The following is a 16,041-nucleotide window of genomic DNA, read 5'->3' as shown; positions in this document are numbered from 1 at the left end:
ATCTCCGAAGAGAAATCTTAGACGTCCTGGTTCTTACTGGTCACCAGAACAAAGGCCAGCTGTGTCTCAGCTCTCAGAGCAATCTTTAATACTGTGGTGGATCTCTAACTGGGTATCAGCTGACGCTCGTTGAGAACTCTGTGATCTGTGAGTGGAAATATCTGACTCTGGAATGGCAGACGTACGATTTACAGTGTGCTCCATTTAAATGTTGTAGGTAAGATTTTTATTAATCTGCTGGTATCTGTTCCTCTTTTGTTTCTATATTTGTCCTGAAACAATGTGAGTTCCTGTTGTGAGAGAGAAGCAATTTTATCCAAGTAAAATCAAGATTAAATTTATTTCTATTTTCTTACATGTGATAAATCTCAGAATGATGCTGACAGAAATTCTGAAATTAAGATTCTCTTATCTTTCATTGTGCATATTTCCACTTGTTTTGAGATAAGAAACAATATGACCAACCTTAGCTATTCTCAGGTAAAGGCAAAAATAGTCTAACAGGATGTAGTGATGCTGATGGTGGCCCCTCCACCTTATTAAAAGAAAAAAAAAAAATTAAACATGCTACCACCTGCAGGAAGTGAATAGTGTTTTCTTTGTGGGAGTGTTATTGATGTTTTTAACCTTTTAGTGTTATGTTTGGCTAACTAGAATGTCAGGACCCAAATGCAGGATGTAGAATAAGGAGGCTTGAATCACTGTTCAAGAGAGGTTTATTAACAAAAGGTAGAAGTGAGAGTCAGTGGTTAGGAGAGTGGGCAGGCAGGTGGAGGAATCAGGTCCACAGGAAGGTCTTAGAGAAGTGTGGGGCGGATAATGTGTCAAGGGGTTTCCAGAGAGGGGGGGGGGGGGGGTGTTGAGCCAGGAGAGTGCAGACTGAGGGCTGGAGGTGGAGCAGGTGATCCTGAGGGACTACCTGCCTAAACATAACATTCATTTGCGGTTAGTTTCAGAAAAAGCCATTCATGAACACATCTCGATCAAATTAATCTCTAGTGGAAATATAATCACAGAAATAAAAGTTTAGGTTGTGGCAGTGAAACATCAAGTGAGGTCATCACTTGCATGACCTGTGGATACATCCCATCCACTGATGAAGATCATATCATATGAGCCCCAGAGCTGCTTGTAAAACTCACTTATTACTGAAAACTACTGAATTTACCAGTGGTAAAACTGGTACTTGTTGATGAGGAAGTAATGTGCTATGAATCACAGCTCAGGTGCTCACCTGTACTGAACACCTCTTGATCTGTGAGCATCCTGTTAGTGCTGAATGTTTCACTGTTTCACTGATCCCTCCTAAAAAGTCACACTTTTTTCAGACTCTGTACTCACTCAAACTCACATCACTGTGTTTGTGTGAAAAGACGTCTGTAGCAAGGTGACACAGCCTCATATCAAAGCTCTGACACTACTACTAAAGGCTGCACATTTTAATCACACTACAGATCTGGTCAAACCCACAGCAGGTGAAGGTCCCATCCATTTCCACTGCCTCATTTGTATTTGAACCTACTAAGCTTTGCAAACATGAATCAAATCTTTATCACTGTCCAGGTAAGATTTCAAACTCTATCACTGATATAATCATTTCATCAATTTCTACATCAATTTCTACACATGCACATTATAATCAAGCAAAGACTATACCAGTGCACACTTTCTGTGCTCCTGTAGCAGGTTTTTTTTAATCTTCAACAATCTCTTTTTATTTATCATCAACATTAGCATCAGTGCAGCACATGATTTTGTTAATTATTTAGACCATCTGAAGTCGTTTATAAGATACAAAATACAATGCAGGTTTTCTTAACCTTAACCCTAAGGACTCATTTCTTCTGTTTTAGTCACAGATCTTGATAAAACTGAGTCGCAACAGTCTGTGTCATGCTACGTTACCAGTTCTACACTTCCTTCTGCTGCACAGACACAAACTGATTCCAAATTATTTTTGCTGAAACATCACCTTCATTATCCAGAGTTTTATCACACAAGATAAGACATTTGTCCTGTCCTTCTTTTGCATCAGTTTTGCTGAGAGAATATCTTTTCTCATTCGATGAAACCAGATCAACAGAAGAACACCCCGCCTCTTTAAACTGAGACCACTGTGACTGGAGCACAGTTCAGTTCCTAACATTACAGTGGTGCAGTCCTACTGTACGCACAGCGATGAACCTTACCTCGGTAACAGCTTTACTCTGCGCCTTCAGTAAGTACACCTACTTATTTTCTATCAATACAACAACTGCTAACCTTTCTTTAGTACAATAATCTGCTCCAACACAAACTTACACACTGTTCATTAATAACATCATTTACAGTTTACATGAATTGTTTGGTTCCGTTTGAACTACAAGTTTATGAATAAATGATTTTCTTGTTTCAGGCTGGATCTCTGTCTCAGTTTCTCAGTTTCACACTGTGGAGGTCCAGTCTGGAGAAGAAGTCACACTGATGTGCACCAACTTCACCGTTCTTATCACTCATATATCCTGGCTTAGACTGGGAAACGAACCCAACGCCAGCTGCATCTCCTCCATGTCTGGCTCTGAAAGCAATGTTTCGTACTATGATGGATTTCAAAATGGAAAATTCAGTATGAGCTCCAACACCACTACCCTCTTTCTCAAGATCAAACCAGTGGATTTATCTGACTCTGGACTCTATTTCTGTGGATTCTACTTAAACGGAACGTCAGTCATTTTCACTGCAACATATTTAAAAGTTCGAGGTAAGATCAATGTGAAATTGTTTCTGTATTTCGATTAGAAAGAAATAGATATGTGTTGTTTTTAGTCTCTGTCAAAATAATAACTGATCTCAACACACAAGAGACAGAATATGATAGAAAACTTCACCTTCAATCATCTTTCTTGTTGAAGAGTCTGAAGAACAAACAGATCTGACGAGTTTGATCCTGGCTGGTCTGATTATTGTCCTCATTCTAATCATCATTGTTCTGGTTTTCATAATCAGGAAACTTCATACAGGTACTTTTATGTTTTAAGTACACAGCTTCACAAATGCAACACTTCCTGTTTACCAAATGGTGCGAAGAGCAATATGTTCAAACAGTGAACTGATCAGATGAACTGTCTCTGTCATTTAGCTCATAAAGAGGGACAGAATCCACAACACAGTGAGGTAATGGACACGTAACCTTAGATTAACATTGATCACTGTCTGTTTTTATGTTGTGCCATTCAATTCACTTTCCAAGTAATGGTTTCCTGTTTTCTCACATGCTCAGCTGCATGAGATGAATGACTTCGTATTTTCATTAACAGAATCCAGGCTCTAATGACCTGAACTATGCTGCGCTGAATTTCCCTCCAAAAGCAAAAAGAAACCAAAGACCTGTGTCAGAGAGAAAGATGGAGCCAAATGTCGTGTACGCTGCCACCAGATAGACTCAGGAAACCACTGGAACAGCAGCTCAGAGTGGAGCTGATGCTTTATCACCTCATTATGTTATTTTGGGGTTTTGTGTAGTTGGGGGATGGGATGAGTGACCATCACTGTCAAAACATTTTGGAATAAAGTCTCTATGTTCATGCAAACTTTGCCGTCTCTGCTACACTTTCTTTCATTCTCACTCTTGAGCCAAAGTCTTTATCATCTCATTATACATCTGTGTCTGAGAGGAAAAGAATATGGCTGCTGTTTGATGGAGGAGGAGCCAGAAAAGACACTGATCTGTTCAGATTCTCTCACAGTGAGACTTGGTCTGCAGCAGTCAAAGTGTTAAGTGAGATGCAGATGAGTTGTTTGACAGGAAGAGACAGCACAGTGTGGTCTGAGAACACCTGAGGTGAAAATCATCAGCTCTGTTAGATCAAACGTTTCTCTAACTAAAACTGAGAAATGGGCTGACCACAGATAAACAAACCGAGAAAACAATCAGCCTCTACATGCACAGTTTCTGCAAAACACAACGATGTATAAAAGTCACTGTTCATTTAATCACGTGTGTCTATATTTACATGTCAAATATCTGCATGAAAAATACAAAGAAGTGTTGGCAACAACTATTAGTGCACTAGTGCAAACCCATGCTGACAGTTTCCACTGTGGTAACAAAGCTGAACAGTAAAGCAACGTCTCAAACACAGGAAGACTGGCCTTCATCTCTATGCCTCATAACCACAAACAACAAGGTGTCGTTATTTCGAAAAATGATACCAAGAGATTCTTTTTGTTCTCTGTGTGGGAAAGTATTTAGTGTTGAATGTTATCAGAGAGCGTCTGCGAAGAGTGTAGCTGTAAAACCTGGAGTCCTCAAATGCACATACTCTGACGTAAAGAGACTTTTCAGTAACATCTTGTGTGGACGGCTTAAACTTTTGGAAATGAGACGTAAAAAATAGTTTTGGTTTTGGTTTAAAAGCAGGACGTGAAACTGAGTGAAGTCTGACATCTTGCCAGCTGTTGCTTGTTTGGTCATCACTGTGTAGTGCTGAGCTACAGTGACAGTTGCTATGCAAATAAACTGATGTCTCAAAAAAACTTTGAACATGTTGAAGATCACTTTATACCATTAGCAGCATGAGTAATGTAAGCATTAGATCTAACAGCAACTGTTGTAAGCTACATTGTGTGAGTGTGTCAGGTAGTGAGTGGGAAGTGTTACCTGACTGACAGACACACAACGTACTCTTAGGGTACAAAGTACAATCCCACCTCCAGCAACAGGCTTCTAATGCCGTTCACTGAATCAGTTTTACTCAACACTGTCATGATGTTTGCACCTCTCGTTTGGGCCTTGAACACTGAAAGCTTAGTAAAGCTTAGATAAGTAAATGCAAATTTGAATAGGAAAGAATTTGTGTGGCACAATGACAGCTCCATATGTATTGAATATGATGGGAACATGGGATGTGGTAAACTTCATATATCACATCTTAACTGGTGGTGAATTTGTGCTGAAGCAGGAGGCCTGCAACAGGGAAACAAAAAGAAACGTGTTGTTTACGTTGCCAGGAGACAGATGGAGGAAGAAACTGCAACTGTACTTAAGAGTGGAACTGATGCTTTATCCCATTAATCTGCCTGGTGTTATTTTTGTGGATTAGTAAGATGCAGGAGAAAATCTTTTCTGAAAATGGAAAAGGAAATACTTTCACATCCAGCTCCTGAGTCAGGTTTTGTTTTTCTGTTTCTTCGTGTGTCCTTTTATTTGTGGTCCTGTTTTATTTTGAAATCACTGACCTTCTGGCCTGTTTGAGACTCACTTCCTGTCCTCCTGTGTTTACTGCTGGTTTGATTACCTGCTCTGCCCTAATGTCTTGCACCTGTGTCCAATTGTCTCCCCACCACCTCATGGATCTCAGCTGTGTCTTCTCCTTTGAGAGTCTCTTATAGTGAGAGTTTTAGAAATAACCGACATTTAAACAGAAGGTTTTGAAGAACATGAAATGCACCCATGTGGAAACTGAACACGTAAACTGAGGTATCACATCATACATGTATGTAATGATATGCTAAATGTCTGAATTAGTTAGTATATGAATCAGGTTTGTTGTTTCAGTTAATGCTGCTTTCATCGCCAGAAAATTCATCCTCCAAAATAACCATACAGTTGAATGAACTCCTCTCTGAACCAGCATCAGCAGAAACTTCTTCACCTTCATGAAGAAGGGTTTTATTGCAGAACAGACTGCATTAGTTTTAGCCACATGTACCTAATAAACAGGCAACTGAATGCATTTCTCTCATCCTAACAGCAGCTGCTAGTGTGAATTGTGATCGATAAGCATACTAATGTCTGGATATGAAAATGTATGAATGTTTATTATTATTATTATTTTTTTATATTTAAAAATGGACAAGAAAGCTCAGGGAACATATTGTGATTATATTCACTGTTTTCACTCCCTAAAGATGATCTAAAGCAGAGAGCAGCATCTACATTTTGAGGTATTCTGTGGCTTTAAAGTATATTAAATGTTAAATTACAACCTTTCTGTCTGTTCCAGTTTGCAGGTGAGTTTGAAATCTTTAAAGCCTTTTTTTCTCAGCTGTACTGCTTCTGTAGTTACTGTCCCTCTGCCTTTGCAGGGCAGTAAAGTTCACAGTGAACTGTTTTGTCTGTTAGTATGTGACACATCCATTTACTGTACTAATAATTATACATTTGAACGCTGTTTTGTCCCTACAGACACTGCACCACTCTACACAGTCACTTTTCATTTTTTGAACATTTATTTTTACACATATATAAAAATATATTTACATATATTTACAAAGACATGTACAAAGATATTTGCAAACATATTTACAAAGATATGTACAAAGATATTTGCAAACATATTTACAAAGATATGTACAAAGATATTTGCAAACATATTTACAAAGATATGTACAAAGAAATTTACACATAGATTCAAAGATTTACACATATATACAAAAATCAAAACAAAAACAGACACAGGAAGGAGTCAGTTTCCACTTTGGGCCAGCTGAGGGGTCTTCTGCAGGGCGGCACGGATCCTTGACAGAAAGATCTTATTTCCTTTGTTGGTGAAGTGCACTCCATCAGGCATAAATAGTCTTTTGTTGTTGAACTTCAGGAGTGGGTGTTCAATGACTTCACCGCCGATGTCGCCGACAATCTGCTTGACCAGAGAGTTGACTGTCTTCCTCTCGCTGTTAATTTTGCATGGCCGTCCATACCTCCACACTTGCCGCTCATTGATGGAGGAAAACAAAATGAGCATTGAAGGGAACTCGCCATGAAGATGTGTCAAATTCCTCTTCATGTTAAAGGCGAGTTCCTTGGCAGGAATCAGTCCCAGATCGTTTCCACCAGCGTGGAAAACCACAATGTCAGGGGGATTCTTGTGTGTGGACAAGGCAGCGTAAAAAGTGGGAAGGGCTTTACACCAGCGAAGGCCTCCTTTTCCAAACCATTCCACTCTGGCGTTAAGTCCAAAGTTCTCCCCAAACATCTTCAGCGCTGCTTTTTCTCCATGCTCAATATAACTGGACCCGATGATCCATATCTTGATTTCTTGTTTTGTGTCTTTACTGTCCTCCTTCCTTGTGCCGTTCTCTGTCCGTGTCTGTGACTGGGCTTGTTTCACAGGAGAAGGATGTTGTTTGGAAGTGCTTGGTTTCTCCTCTTCCCTGTTGAGCCTCTTCAGGACAGATCTTTCGATGTAGATCTTCCTCCTCTTTCTGTCTGGGGAGGGGAACTCACATCTTTTTCTGCTGCACTTTATAACGTCACTGTGCGGCCTCTTCAGGTCAGATCTTTCATCACATAGCGGCCTCATCAGGACAGATCTTTCATCACTGGGCAGCCTCTTCAGGACAGATGTTTGGATGCAGATCTTCCTCCTCTTTCTTTCTGGGGAGGGGAACTCACATCTTTTTCGGCTGCACTTCGAAACCTCACTGTACGGCCTCTTCAGGAGAGATCTTTCTTCGTAGCTCTTCATCCTCTTGCTTTTTGGGGAGCTTCTTCCTGGGCCTTCTTGGGTTTCTTGTCCGTAGAGACTTGATGTGAGCCTGAAGTTCTTCTTCTCAGACTTCACGTCTTCTTTTCGCCTTCTTTCGAAGAGCTGGTGTGATGCCAGGCTCTCTGACAGTGGGATAAGATAAGAAGATAATAAATTTACTTGTTAGGCAGCTCACAAGCAAAACAGGAAAAAAGAATAAAGTGCAGAAAAACAAGAAATGTGCATGCAATTCAAGTACAAGAAAATGTGCAAAAAGTAGTGTACTTACAATGTTAGAAAGCTCTTGGTCTTCTTCTACTCTTCCACTGTTCTGGGAAAGTTGCTTTGTTCACAGGTGGTTTTTCAAAATCTCTCAGTTAAGACTGTTGGAAATTCTCACAACTAATGCCAAACTGATGGGTCTTTGGTTCTGCAAGCAAGAACGAAAGTGAACTGACGAGGTAAAGAGTGTGGAATTTAAAGACCTGGGTGAGTTCCGGAATGTCCTGTGATCTCAGTGCTTTGTGACATCACTCAGTCATAGGGACCAATCAGTGAATGGGACAGTGAGTGGCACAAACTCACCTAAACAGTACATGATTATTCTGTATTGATGCATGATTATTTGGCTCATAAAGAGTGGAATGAGTTTTTAACATTTAAAGAGTCCAAATATCTTCCAAATCTTTCAGCCACATCTTGTGTCATTGTTATTGAGCATGCTCAGTTTACATTAGAGTGATGAAGCATTTATAAAGAAATGATTCATTGTTGTATATGATATTTACACATGGAAGATTTTTATTACATTCTTTATATTAAAAGTAAACAGCCATCTTACATGATTACATTTGTGTAGTATTATCTTGTCAAAGAGTTCAGCCTGGTAGACCAGACCTAGACCTTCACAGTGTGAAACTCAGAAGCTGAGACAGAGATCCAGTCTGAAACAAAAACATATGGTTTATTCCTGAACTTGTAATTTAACAGGAACTGAACAATAAACATGAATTAACATTAAGAATTAAGGTTTTCAGCTGAACTTCAGAATGCATTTTTACACAGAAGGAGGACTTGAAGTTTGTAAGCTATTACTTATAATGGAATTGGGTGAGAAAGGATCAGTTCAGCACTGATATGCACATGAAACACAATGTGTTTCAGTCAACCTATGGACCTGTCAGTGTTGTTTTAGATTAGATCCATTTAGCAGCTTCTCTGGGGCTCATATGGCATCATCAAGACATCATCAAGACATCAAAAACACTCCCTAACAGACAATACCATTCACTTCATGCAGGTGTCAGTGTGTTCAAATTGCTGCAGCGTTTTTTTGTTCTTGCCTGGAGGGGGCACCTTCAGCATCACCACACCCTCTTGAACTGTTTTCAGTCACACTGTGGACATGAGACAGTGGAGGTGGATGGGAGCTGCACCTGCTGCACCTGTTGCTCTGATTTGTCAGGTGTTAAACTTGCAGAGTCTGGAGCAGAGTGAACGGTTTCATATGAGGCTGTCAAAGTCTGACACATTGAAAGTGTAAAGAACGTGTGAAGAATGAAGACGTGTGAAGACACATACAGATATCTCACTAATGCCCACAGTGAGGCTTGTAACCACAGTGCAGAGTGGAGCACTGGTCATGTGGTGTCATGAATATTCATAAATACAAATATAATTCTTAAGACAAACTGTGTCTTCAGTTTTTCACTTCAGCTGTGATCAGACCACACTGTGCTGTCTCTATTCATTGTTCTATTTTAAATTGAATGTGCTGAAGCACGGAGCCTAAAGAACAACAATCTTGTGACTGTCCAAACTCTCATGGTCTGGTTTGTACTTGTGTTATTTTTGTCCATTTAAATGTACTCATCCAGAGAGAGTCAGGATGACTGTGTGTAGAAACTGGAGATTTGAACTGTGACGTCCATGTTCTACATGTCTGAACTGAAGACACAGTTTGTCTTAAGAAGAATGATATTTGTATGTAATGTATGTATGTTGAGAAACAATACATACAGCAGATTAAAGAGGTATCAGTTCCGCTCTGAGCTGCAGTTCACTTTCTTCCTGAGTCTATCTGGTTGCAGCATACACCACATGTGACTCCAGCTCTCTTCTTCCTGCTGCTGCTCGACCAAAGGTCACTGTTGCGTAGTTCAAGTCATCAGAGGCCAGATTCTGTAAATACAATGAGTTTTTTTTTTTTTTAATACTCAGTCATCTCACATAGTTTGAGAGTAAAAAAGGAAGAAATAATGTATGTTACAGTAAATGTTTAAACTGGGTTCACCTCGCTTCCTTTGGATCTTGGATCTTTATCTTCACTGCCAGCTTTTAGTGAGAAACAAGACATCTGCTCAGTGTACTTCATGTTAAATACCAATATATTAGAATAGCTTTCAAGTGGATGTGAAAAATAGGCTCAAATACAATAGAAGCAGAAGTTTTCAAGACAATACCTGTCTGAAGTTTCCTGATTTGAACAACCAGACCAATGATGACCATTAGAAGGAAAACACTCAGACAGCCCAGAAGCGTACTCATCAGTTTTCCATCCCACTTTTCTAAAAGAAAAATCATTAATTTCGACTAAACTTTTCACTTATCGGCTTGAGACCAGTCCAACATTCTGCACAGCTGAGAGGAATCTTATTTTGATACTTGCCATCCGCGTCACCATCAAGGTCATCCCCACCTTTTAGTGAAATGAGGAAACACGTAATCTTAGTCTTACTTTAACAGACATGCATCATAATCCCAGTTTGATATTTAAATGGCCACAGTTACCACTGGTATGATTAAAACTAAGAGAACAGATTTATGTTGTTAGAAGAAATGACTAAGAAAGGGAACCAAAGGAAAGAACAATTTACAGTAATCTTACCTTCAACTTTTAAATGTATTACACTGAAAAACAGACGTGCACTTGTGTAAAATCCACAGAAATAAAGTCCAGAGTCAGATAAATCCACTTCTTTGATGTTGAGAAATACAGTAGAGATGTTGGATGTCATTTCAAATCTTCCATTGTCATATCCATCACAGAATGAAGGTTTAGTGTCAGACCTGAACATAACAGAGATACAGCTGACGTCGGTTCTGTTGACCAGTCTGAACCAGAATGTCACAGATTCATATTTGGAAATGTTGGAGCACAGCAGTGAGACTTCTTGACCAGGCTGGACCTCCACAGTCTGAGCCTCAGACACTGAGACACAGATCCAGTCTGAAACAAACAGCAGGGACAGAGTGTATAATGTAAGAGTTTCTGTAAAAAGGCAACAACAACTTTTGCTTTACTTGGAGCTGAGAGCAATTCGTCAATAATAAAGTACTTACTGGTGCAGCAGAGAAGCAAAGTTGCTGTCAAGCTAAAGGTCTTCATGGTGTATGTGAAAGCAGCGCTGCAACATCCGTAACTGAACTGTACTCCAGTAAGGGTGCTCTCAGTAGAAAGAGGTGGGGTGCTTTTTTTTTTTTCTCAAACTGACCACGGAGAGCAGCTGAGCAGCATCATTACCTGATGTTATTCATCACACCATGTTATTTGACCACACTTATAGAAAACTTATAGTTTATATTTTATATTTTTAGTAGCTATTATGTAAAAATAAAATATCAAAACCTTTATGTAGGATTGGCAGATCAGTCATCAGACATCTCTGCAGCAGTGTGTAAATATGATGCCGAAGACGTTTTCTGGACTTGTTAGTGAAAAACAGCGCACAGGCCACAAATGTTCAGATAATAGTCGAGATGCTTATGGTGAGACTGGGTAAAATGCCTCAGGGGGTACCTGCACATCAGATCCAGTGGGGAACGTGTGTTTCCAGACAGAGGTGTGGTTTAAAATACTGTGATGTAAGTAACATGTAGAAGTTTCAACTTCCTTGCTTGAGTCAGATTGTCTGGGAGGGAGAGAGAGAACCACAGACTTTGTCCCCTGTGCTCTGCATGGCTTACTCCCTGGACCAGACCATGATCAGAGGAACAGATTGAAGGACACTCCCATCTCCTGTTGAGGTGTAGAGAAAGTAGCAGTGGGTATTGGAAATCTCCTCCCAAGCTACATTTGAAACCCCTCACAAGATACGGATGCAGATACTTCATTGATTAGCCCTGTTGTTTTTAGTCTGTTTCTCCAAAAACTTCTATACAACTCTAGAAGCTCTGAATTTTCTCAAAAGTATTTACTGCTTCCTTTCAGAATTTAATTTTAGATCAAACAGGCCTCACAGTTATCACCTGCTCTGCTCAGACCACACTGTGCTGTCTCTTCCTGTCATACCTGTGATGTGTATCTCACTCACTCCACCCCCCACAGACCATTTCAGTCTCCCTATAAGACAGTTTAACAGTCATCAGTGTCCTTTCTGACTCCTCCTCCATCACACATCAATCATACTCTGTTTCCTCTGTGTGTACCTCACTCCCTCCTCCTCTGCTGCAGACCTCCATCTAACTCTCACTGTCAGAAGATGTCCTCACTCCTCCTTCAAACACCAAGTAAATGTTTTTATTGTCTGAACAGACTTTGATTGAGAGAAAGCAAATGCTGACAATTGAAGCTCTGCAGCAGAAAGACACTTGAAAAAGGATCAACATCACATCTTTATTGCAAAATGCCATTTTTTGACCAGAGTGTTTCTTCCTCTGAGCAACAAGCCAGACAAAGACCCAGAGCATATGAATGTGATACAGCATCAGTTCCAGTTTCCTCCTGAGTCTATCTGGTGGCAGCATAAACAACATTTGGCTCCAGCTCTCTTCTTTTTGCTTTTGCTCGAAAAGTCACTGCTGCGTAGTTCAGCTCATCAGAGCCATGATTCTGAGAAAAGAAGATTTACAGTCTTAATGTGGAGACTTGACTTGATCTTAATTCCCACACAGTTTCTTCTGTGTAAATGTTGGAGATCAGCAGTTTGGCTTCTTGACCAGGCTGGACCTGCACAGTCTGAGATTTAGTTGTTTCAAAGCAACATGAAGGGAAACAATAGCTCTTAATGAAAGTCAACAAGTACCTAATGAGGAAATAAGTTTGATTGACAGCAGGTTAAACACACAATAATAAAATGAATAATGAGCTTGAGAGTAAATCAGTTCCAGTTCTTACTGAGGCTGCAGAGAATGAAAGCTGTTATCAAGGTAAAGTTGATCATCATGTGCACGACTGAAATTCTGCAATGTCCGTAACTGAAGTGAGTCCAGGAAGGTGTTAGGTTATTCTTGTGTTGGTTTTGTGGGTTTTGGTTTCAGTATTTTTCAGTGGTTTCCTGTTTTACTTTGTAGCCTTGTCCCTCGTGTATCTCTTCCTATTTTACTTCCTGTCTTTGTTTGGTTTCCCGCCTTGTTGATTATCTGCCCTGCCCTAATGACAGTCTACAGCTGTGTTAGTGACTCTGAGGCTGAACTCAGACACAGTGATGCTCTGAGCTCAGTGCTAATGTCAGCTGTGCTCAGACCACACTGTGCTGTCTCTTCCTGTCAAACCTGTGATGTGTATCTCACTCACTCCACCCCCCACAGACCATTTCAGTCTCCCTATAAGACAGTTTAACAGTCATCAGTATCCTTTCTGACTCCTCCTCCATCACATATCAATCATACTCTTTCTTTCCCCTCAGACAAACAATATGAACGACACAGACTTTAATTGAGAGCGACAGAAATAAACATGAGCAACAACTGAGTTTGAAAGTAGAAAATTTATTCCAAATTTATTGTATTGCCACTGAGGCCTTCCATCCATTACCCACACACACTGCTGCTGTGAAGTTGCACAGCAACATCACAGCAGCAGATGAATTCGATAACACATCAGCTCCACTCTGAGCTGCTGTTCCAGTGGTTTCCTGAGTTTATCTGGAGGCAGCGTACAGAACATTTGGCTCCAGCTCTCTCTCTGATGCAGGCCTTCGATTCCTCTTTGCTTTTGCCTGGAAACTTAGAGCTGCGTAGTTCAGGTCGTCTGAGCCCAGATCCTGTAAATCAGAGTGTTTACAGTCACACATTTTATCACACACACACTGTAGCTGTGTTTTCCAGAAATAAATATCTGGTGAATTTGTGGGTTTAATCAAAATGGAATCATTTGAGCGACGATCCTAATCATAGTTTAGCTAAATCTAAATAAAATGATTAAACCAGACTTTTAATAGAGTCTTTGCATATTTCAAAACATTTACAACTCAGCTTAATGGTTTTAACCAATGTTGAATAGCACAGTGGTCATATGAATTTTAAAAATCACATTTTACAGCTTTTTAAAATGTACTTTGATACAATAACAGTTTATATAAGTCAGAAATAAACGTGTTCACCTTGTTTCTTTCAGTCTGTGGTTCTTCATTCACAGCTATGTGGCAAACGACAAATGTCTGATTACTTCATTATCAGTGACTGTATACTTTGCTTTGGATTTATTCATCACGTTGATTCAGTTTACAAGAGGATGTGCAACAGATCAGAATCAGTTGTACCTTTCTGAAGTTTCCTGATTTTAACAGCCAGAATAATGATGACTATAGTCAGAAGAACAGTCAGACCGCCCAGGATCACACTCATCAGGTTTGTCGTTCCATCAGGCATTTCTACAATAACCATGATATATCAAGCTCTGTGTTTCTATCTGGAGGCTTTTAACATGGTTAATATTGACATAACATGTACAATGAAGAACATCTTCAGAGAGAGAAGGAGAACCTTACTTTCAGTCTGACATTCAGCTTCATCATCACATTCACCATTATCTGCCAAACGCATGGAAACTAAACTATTAGACTCTGATTGGTTTCTTGTTTTTCTTTGTGCAGTTTTCACACAACTCTGACAACAAATTTCAAACATGATGAGAAACAGACGTCTGTGAAAGAGATTAGACTTATATACAATCTTACCTTGAACTTTTAAATGTGTTGCACTGCCAATGACTATGTGTCCGTTCATGTAAAATCCACAGAAATACAGTCCAGAGTCAGATAAATCCACTCGCTTTATTTTAAGGAAGACAGTGGTGATGTTGGAGCTCATTTCAAATCCATTTTCAAATCCATCACAGTATGAAGGTTTGTCATCCGATTCGTACATAGACGAGATACAGCTGACATTGTTCATTTTATGAAGTCTGGACCAGAATGTGTAAGCTATTGTTCTGGAAATGTTGGAGCACAGCAGTGAGACTTCTTGACCAGGCTGGACCTCCACAGTCTGAGTCTCAGACACTGAGACACAGATCCAGTCTGAAACAAACAGCAGAGACAACAAGAGATTTGATCTCTCTCAGTGTATAATGTCAGAGTTTGAGGCAACAAGAAGAATGAATTCAGCTCTAATTTACAAGTTTAAACTCTGGTGGGTTTCTGGTTCCATTACTTGGTGCTGAGAGTAATTAGTTAATAATAAAGTACTTACTGGAGCAGCAAAGAAATAAAGCTGTTATCAAGGTAAAGCTCCTCATTGTGCGTTTAATGGTGTCACTGCCAGGATCGTCTGAACCACTGAGCTCATATACAGGGGTCTAGAGGGGCGGGCTGTCTTTTGTCTTTCATCTTGAACTTTGCACATATCAACCAATAGAACGCAATGCCTCTGCATATACACACCATGTTTATGTGGCTCCAGCCAATAAGCCTTAACATAAAAGCTGAAAAATGACCTCACTGGTCAGAGTCATCATCTTTTGATATCATCAATCTTGATAATGCAATTTTGTTTTTCGTGGCTGAGGAGGGAACGTTGGTGTTAATAAAAACAAAACACGATAATGTAACAGACTCAGCAATAAAAGCGTGACGCAAGAGATACAAGTGAGTTAAACATCACTCATTAGTGAGGAGATGAAAAATAGGAACAAACAAAAACATCAGATCTGTGTGAACTGATGAGGAGACTGTAACATTTCCTAAATGGACATGAAACAAAAATGAATGCAAAATTTCCATCATGTTTTTTATACTGTTTTCCATTGCTTGAAATTTGACTTGTATGTTTATGCCTCTGCGCCGGCGATAGCCAAGGCTGGACGTCACTATGACCATATTTATGTGTTGCATGCTGCTGCAATATTGTAAGAATCTTTTGAGGGATTGTCTTTGAACTTTGCACCAGTTTTTACTGTGAATTAAGGATGAACTGATTAGATTGTGGAAGTCAGAGGTCAAAGGTCAAGGTCGCTGTGACCTTAATGCAAATGTTGTGCTTCAGAATGTGTTATCTCTACAATGCTTTAAGTGATGTTCTTCAAACTTTGCACACATTATCACTGCTCATCAAAGATGGAGTCAATCATACTGTTTCCTCTGTGTGTACCTCACTCCCTCCTCCTCTGCTGCAGACCTCCATCTAACTCTCACTGTCAGAGAATGTCCTCACTCCTCCTTCAAACACCAAGTAAATGTTTTTATTGTCTGAACAGACTTTGATTGAGAGAAAATGCTGACAATTGAAGCTCTGCAGCAGAAAGACACTTGAAAAAGGATCAACATCACATCTTTATTGCAAAATGCCATTTTTTGACCAGAGTGTTTCTTCCTCTGAGCAACAAGCCAGACAAAGACCCAGAGCATATGAATGTGATACAGCATCAGTTCCA

The 16,041-nt window shown here is 39.8% G+C and overlaps 2 protein-coding genes and 1 long non-coding RNA gene across 5 annotated transcripts; 1 reads left to right on the top strand and 2 right to left on the bottom strand.

The window, feature by feature from the left end:
• On the top strand, positions 1–3,573 carry LOC121176666. 2 transcript variants are annotated; one of them, XM_041030696.1, is made up of 7 exons: positions 1–217; positions 1,455–1,563; positions 2,076–2,218; positions 2,396–2,740; positions 2,892–2,999; positions 3,119–3,153; positions 3,297–3,573. In XM_041030696.1, exons 3-7 carry the CDS (start codon positions 2,179–2,181, stop codon positions 3,417–3,419), a joined length of 651 nt encoding a protein of 216 aa, XP_040886630.1. In that variant the 5' UTR covers positions 1–217; positions 1,455–1,563; positions 2,076–2,178; the 3' UTR covers positions 3,420–3,573. The 2 variants fall into 2 exon arrangements, with proteins under 2 accessions (XP_040886630.1, XP_040886631.1); XM_041030697.1 differs by lacking the exon at positions 1,455–1,563.
• A 4,722-nt stretch (positions 3,574–8,295) lies between these two features.
• LOC121176668 lies at positions 8,296–10,015 on the bottom strand. Its single transcript, XR_005893035.1, has 3 exons — positions 9,911–10,015; positions 9,742–9,782; positions 8,296–9,629 (listed from the first exon to the last, which is right to left on the bottom strand). It is a non-coding gene; the product is annotated as an uncharacterized LOC121176668 (long non-coding RNA).
• A 3,088-nt stretch (positions 10,016–13,103) lies between these two features.
• LOC121177259 lies at positions 13,104–15,048 on the bottom strand. 2 transcript variants are annotated; one of them, XM_041031508.1, is made up of 6 exons: positions 14,862–15,046; positions 14,348–14,689; positions 14,159–14,200; positions 13,931–14,041; positions 13,772–13,806; positions 13,106–13,432 (listed from the first exon to the last, which is right to left on the bottom strand). In XM_041031508.1, exons 1-6 carry the CDS (start codon positions 14,905–14,907, stop codon positions 13,310–13,312), a joined length of 699 nt encoding a protein of 232 aa, XP_040887442.1. In that variant the 5' UTR covers positions 14,908–15,046; the 3' UTR covers positions 13,106–13,309. The 2 variants fall into 2 exon arrangements, with proteins under 2 accessions (XP_040887443.1, XP_040887442.1); XM_041031509.1 differs by lacking the exon at positions 14,159–14,200 and having other exon boundaries at positions 13,104–13,432; positions 14,862–15,048.
• Between the last annotated feature and the right edge of the window lie 993 nt (positions 15,049–16,041).

Source organism: Toxotes jaculatrix, chromosome 23 (genome assembly GCF_017976425.1).
Source record: "Toxotes jaculatrix isolate fToxJac2 chromosome 23, fToxJac2.pri, whole genome shotgun sequence".
Taxonomy (NCBI): Eukaryota; Metazoa; Chordata; class Actinopteri; family Toxotidae; genus Toxotes; species Toxotes jaculatrix.
Note: the sequence above shows the minus strand (reverse complement) of the source record. Positions and strands in the feature narration are given on the sequence as shown.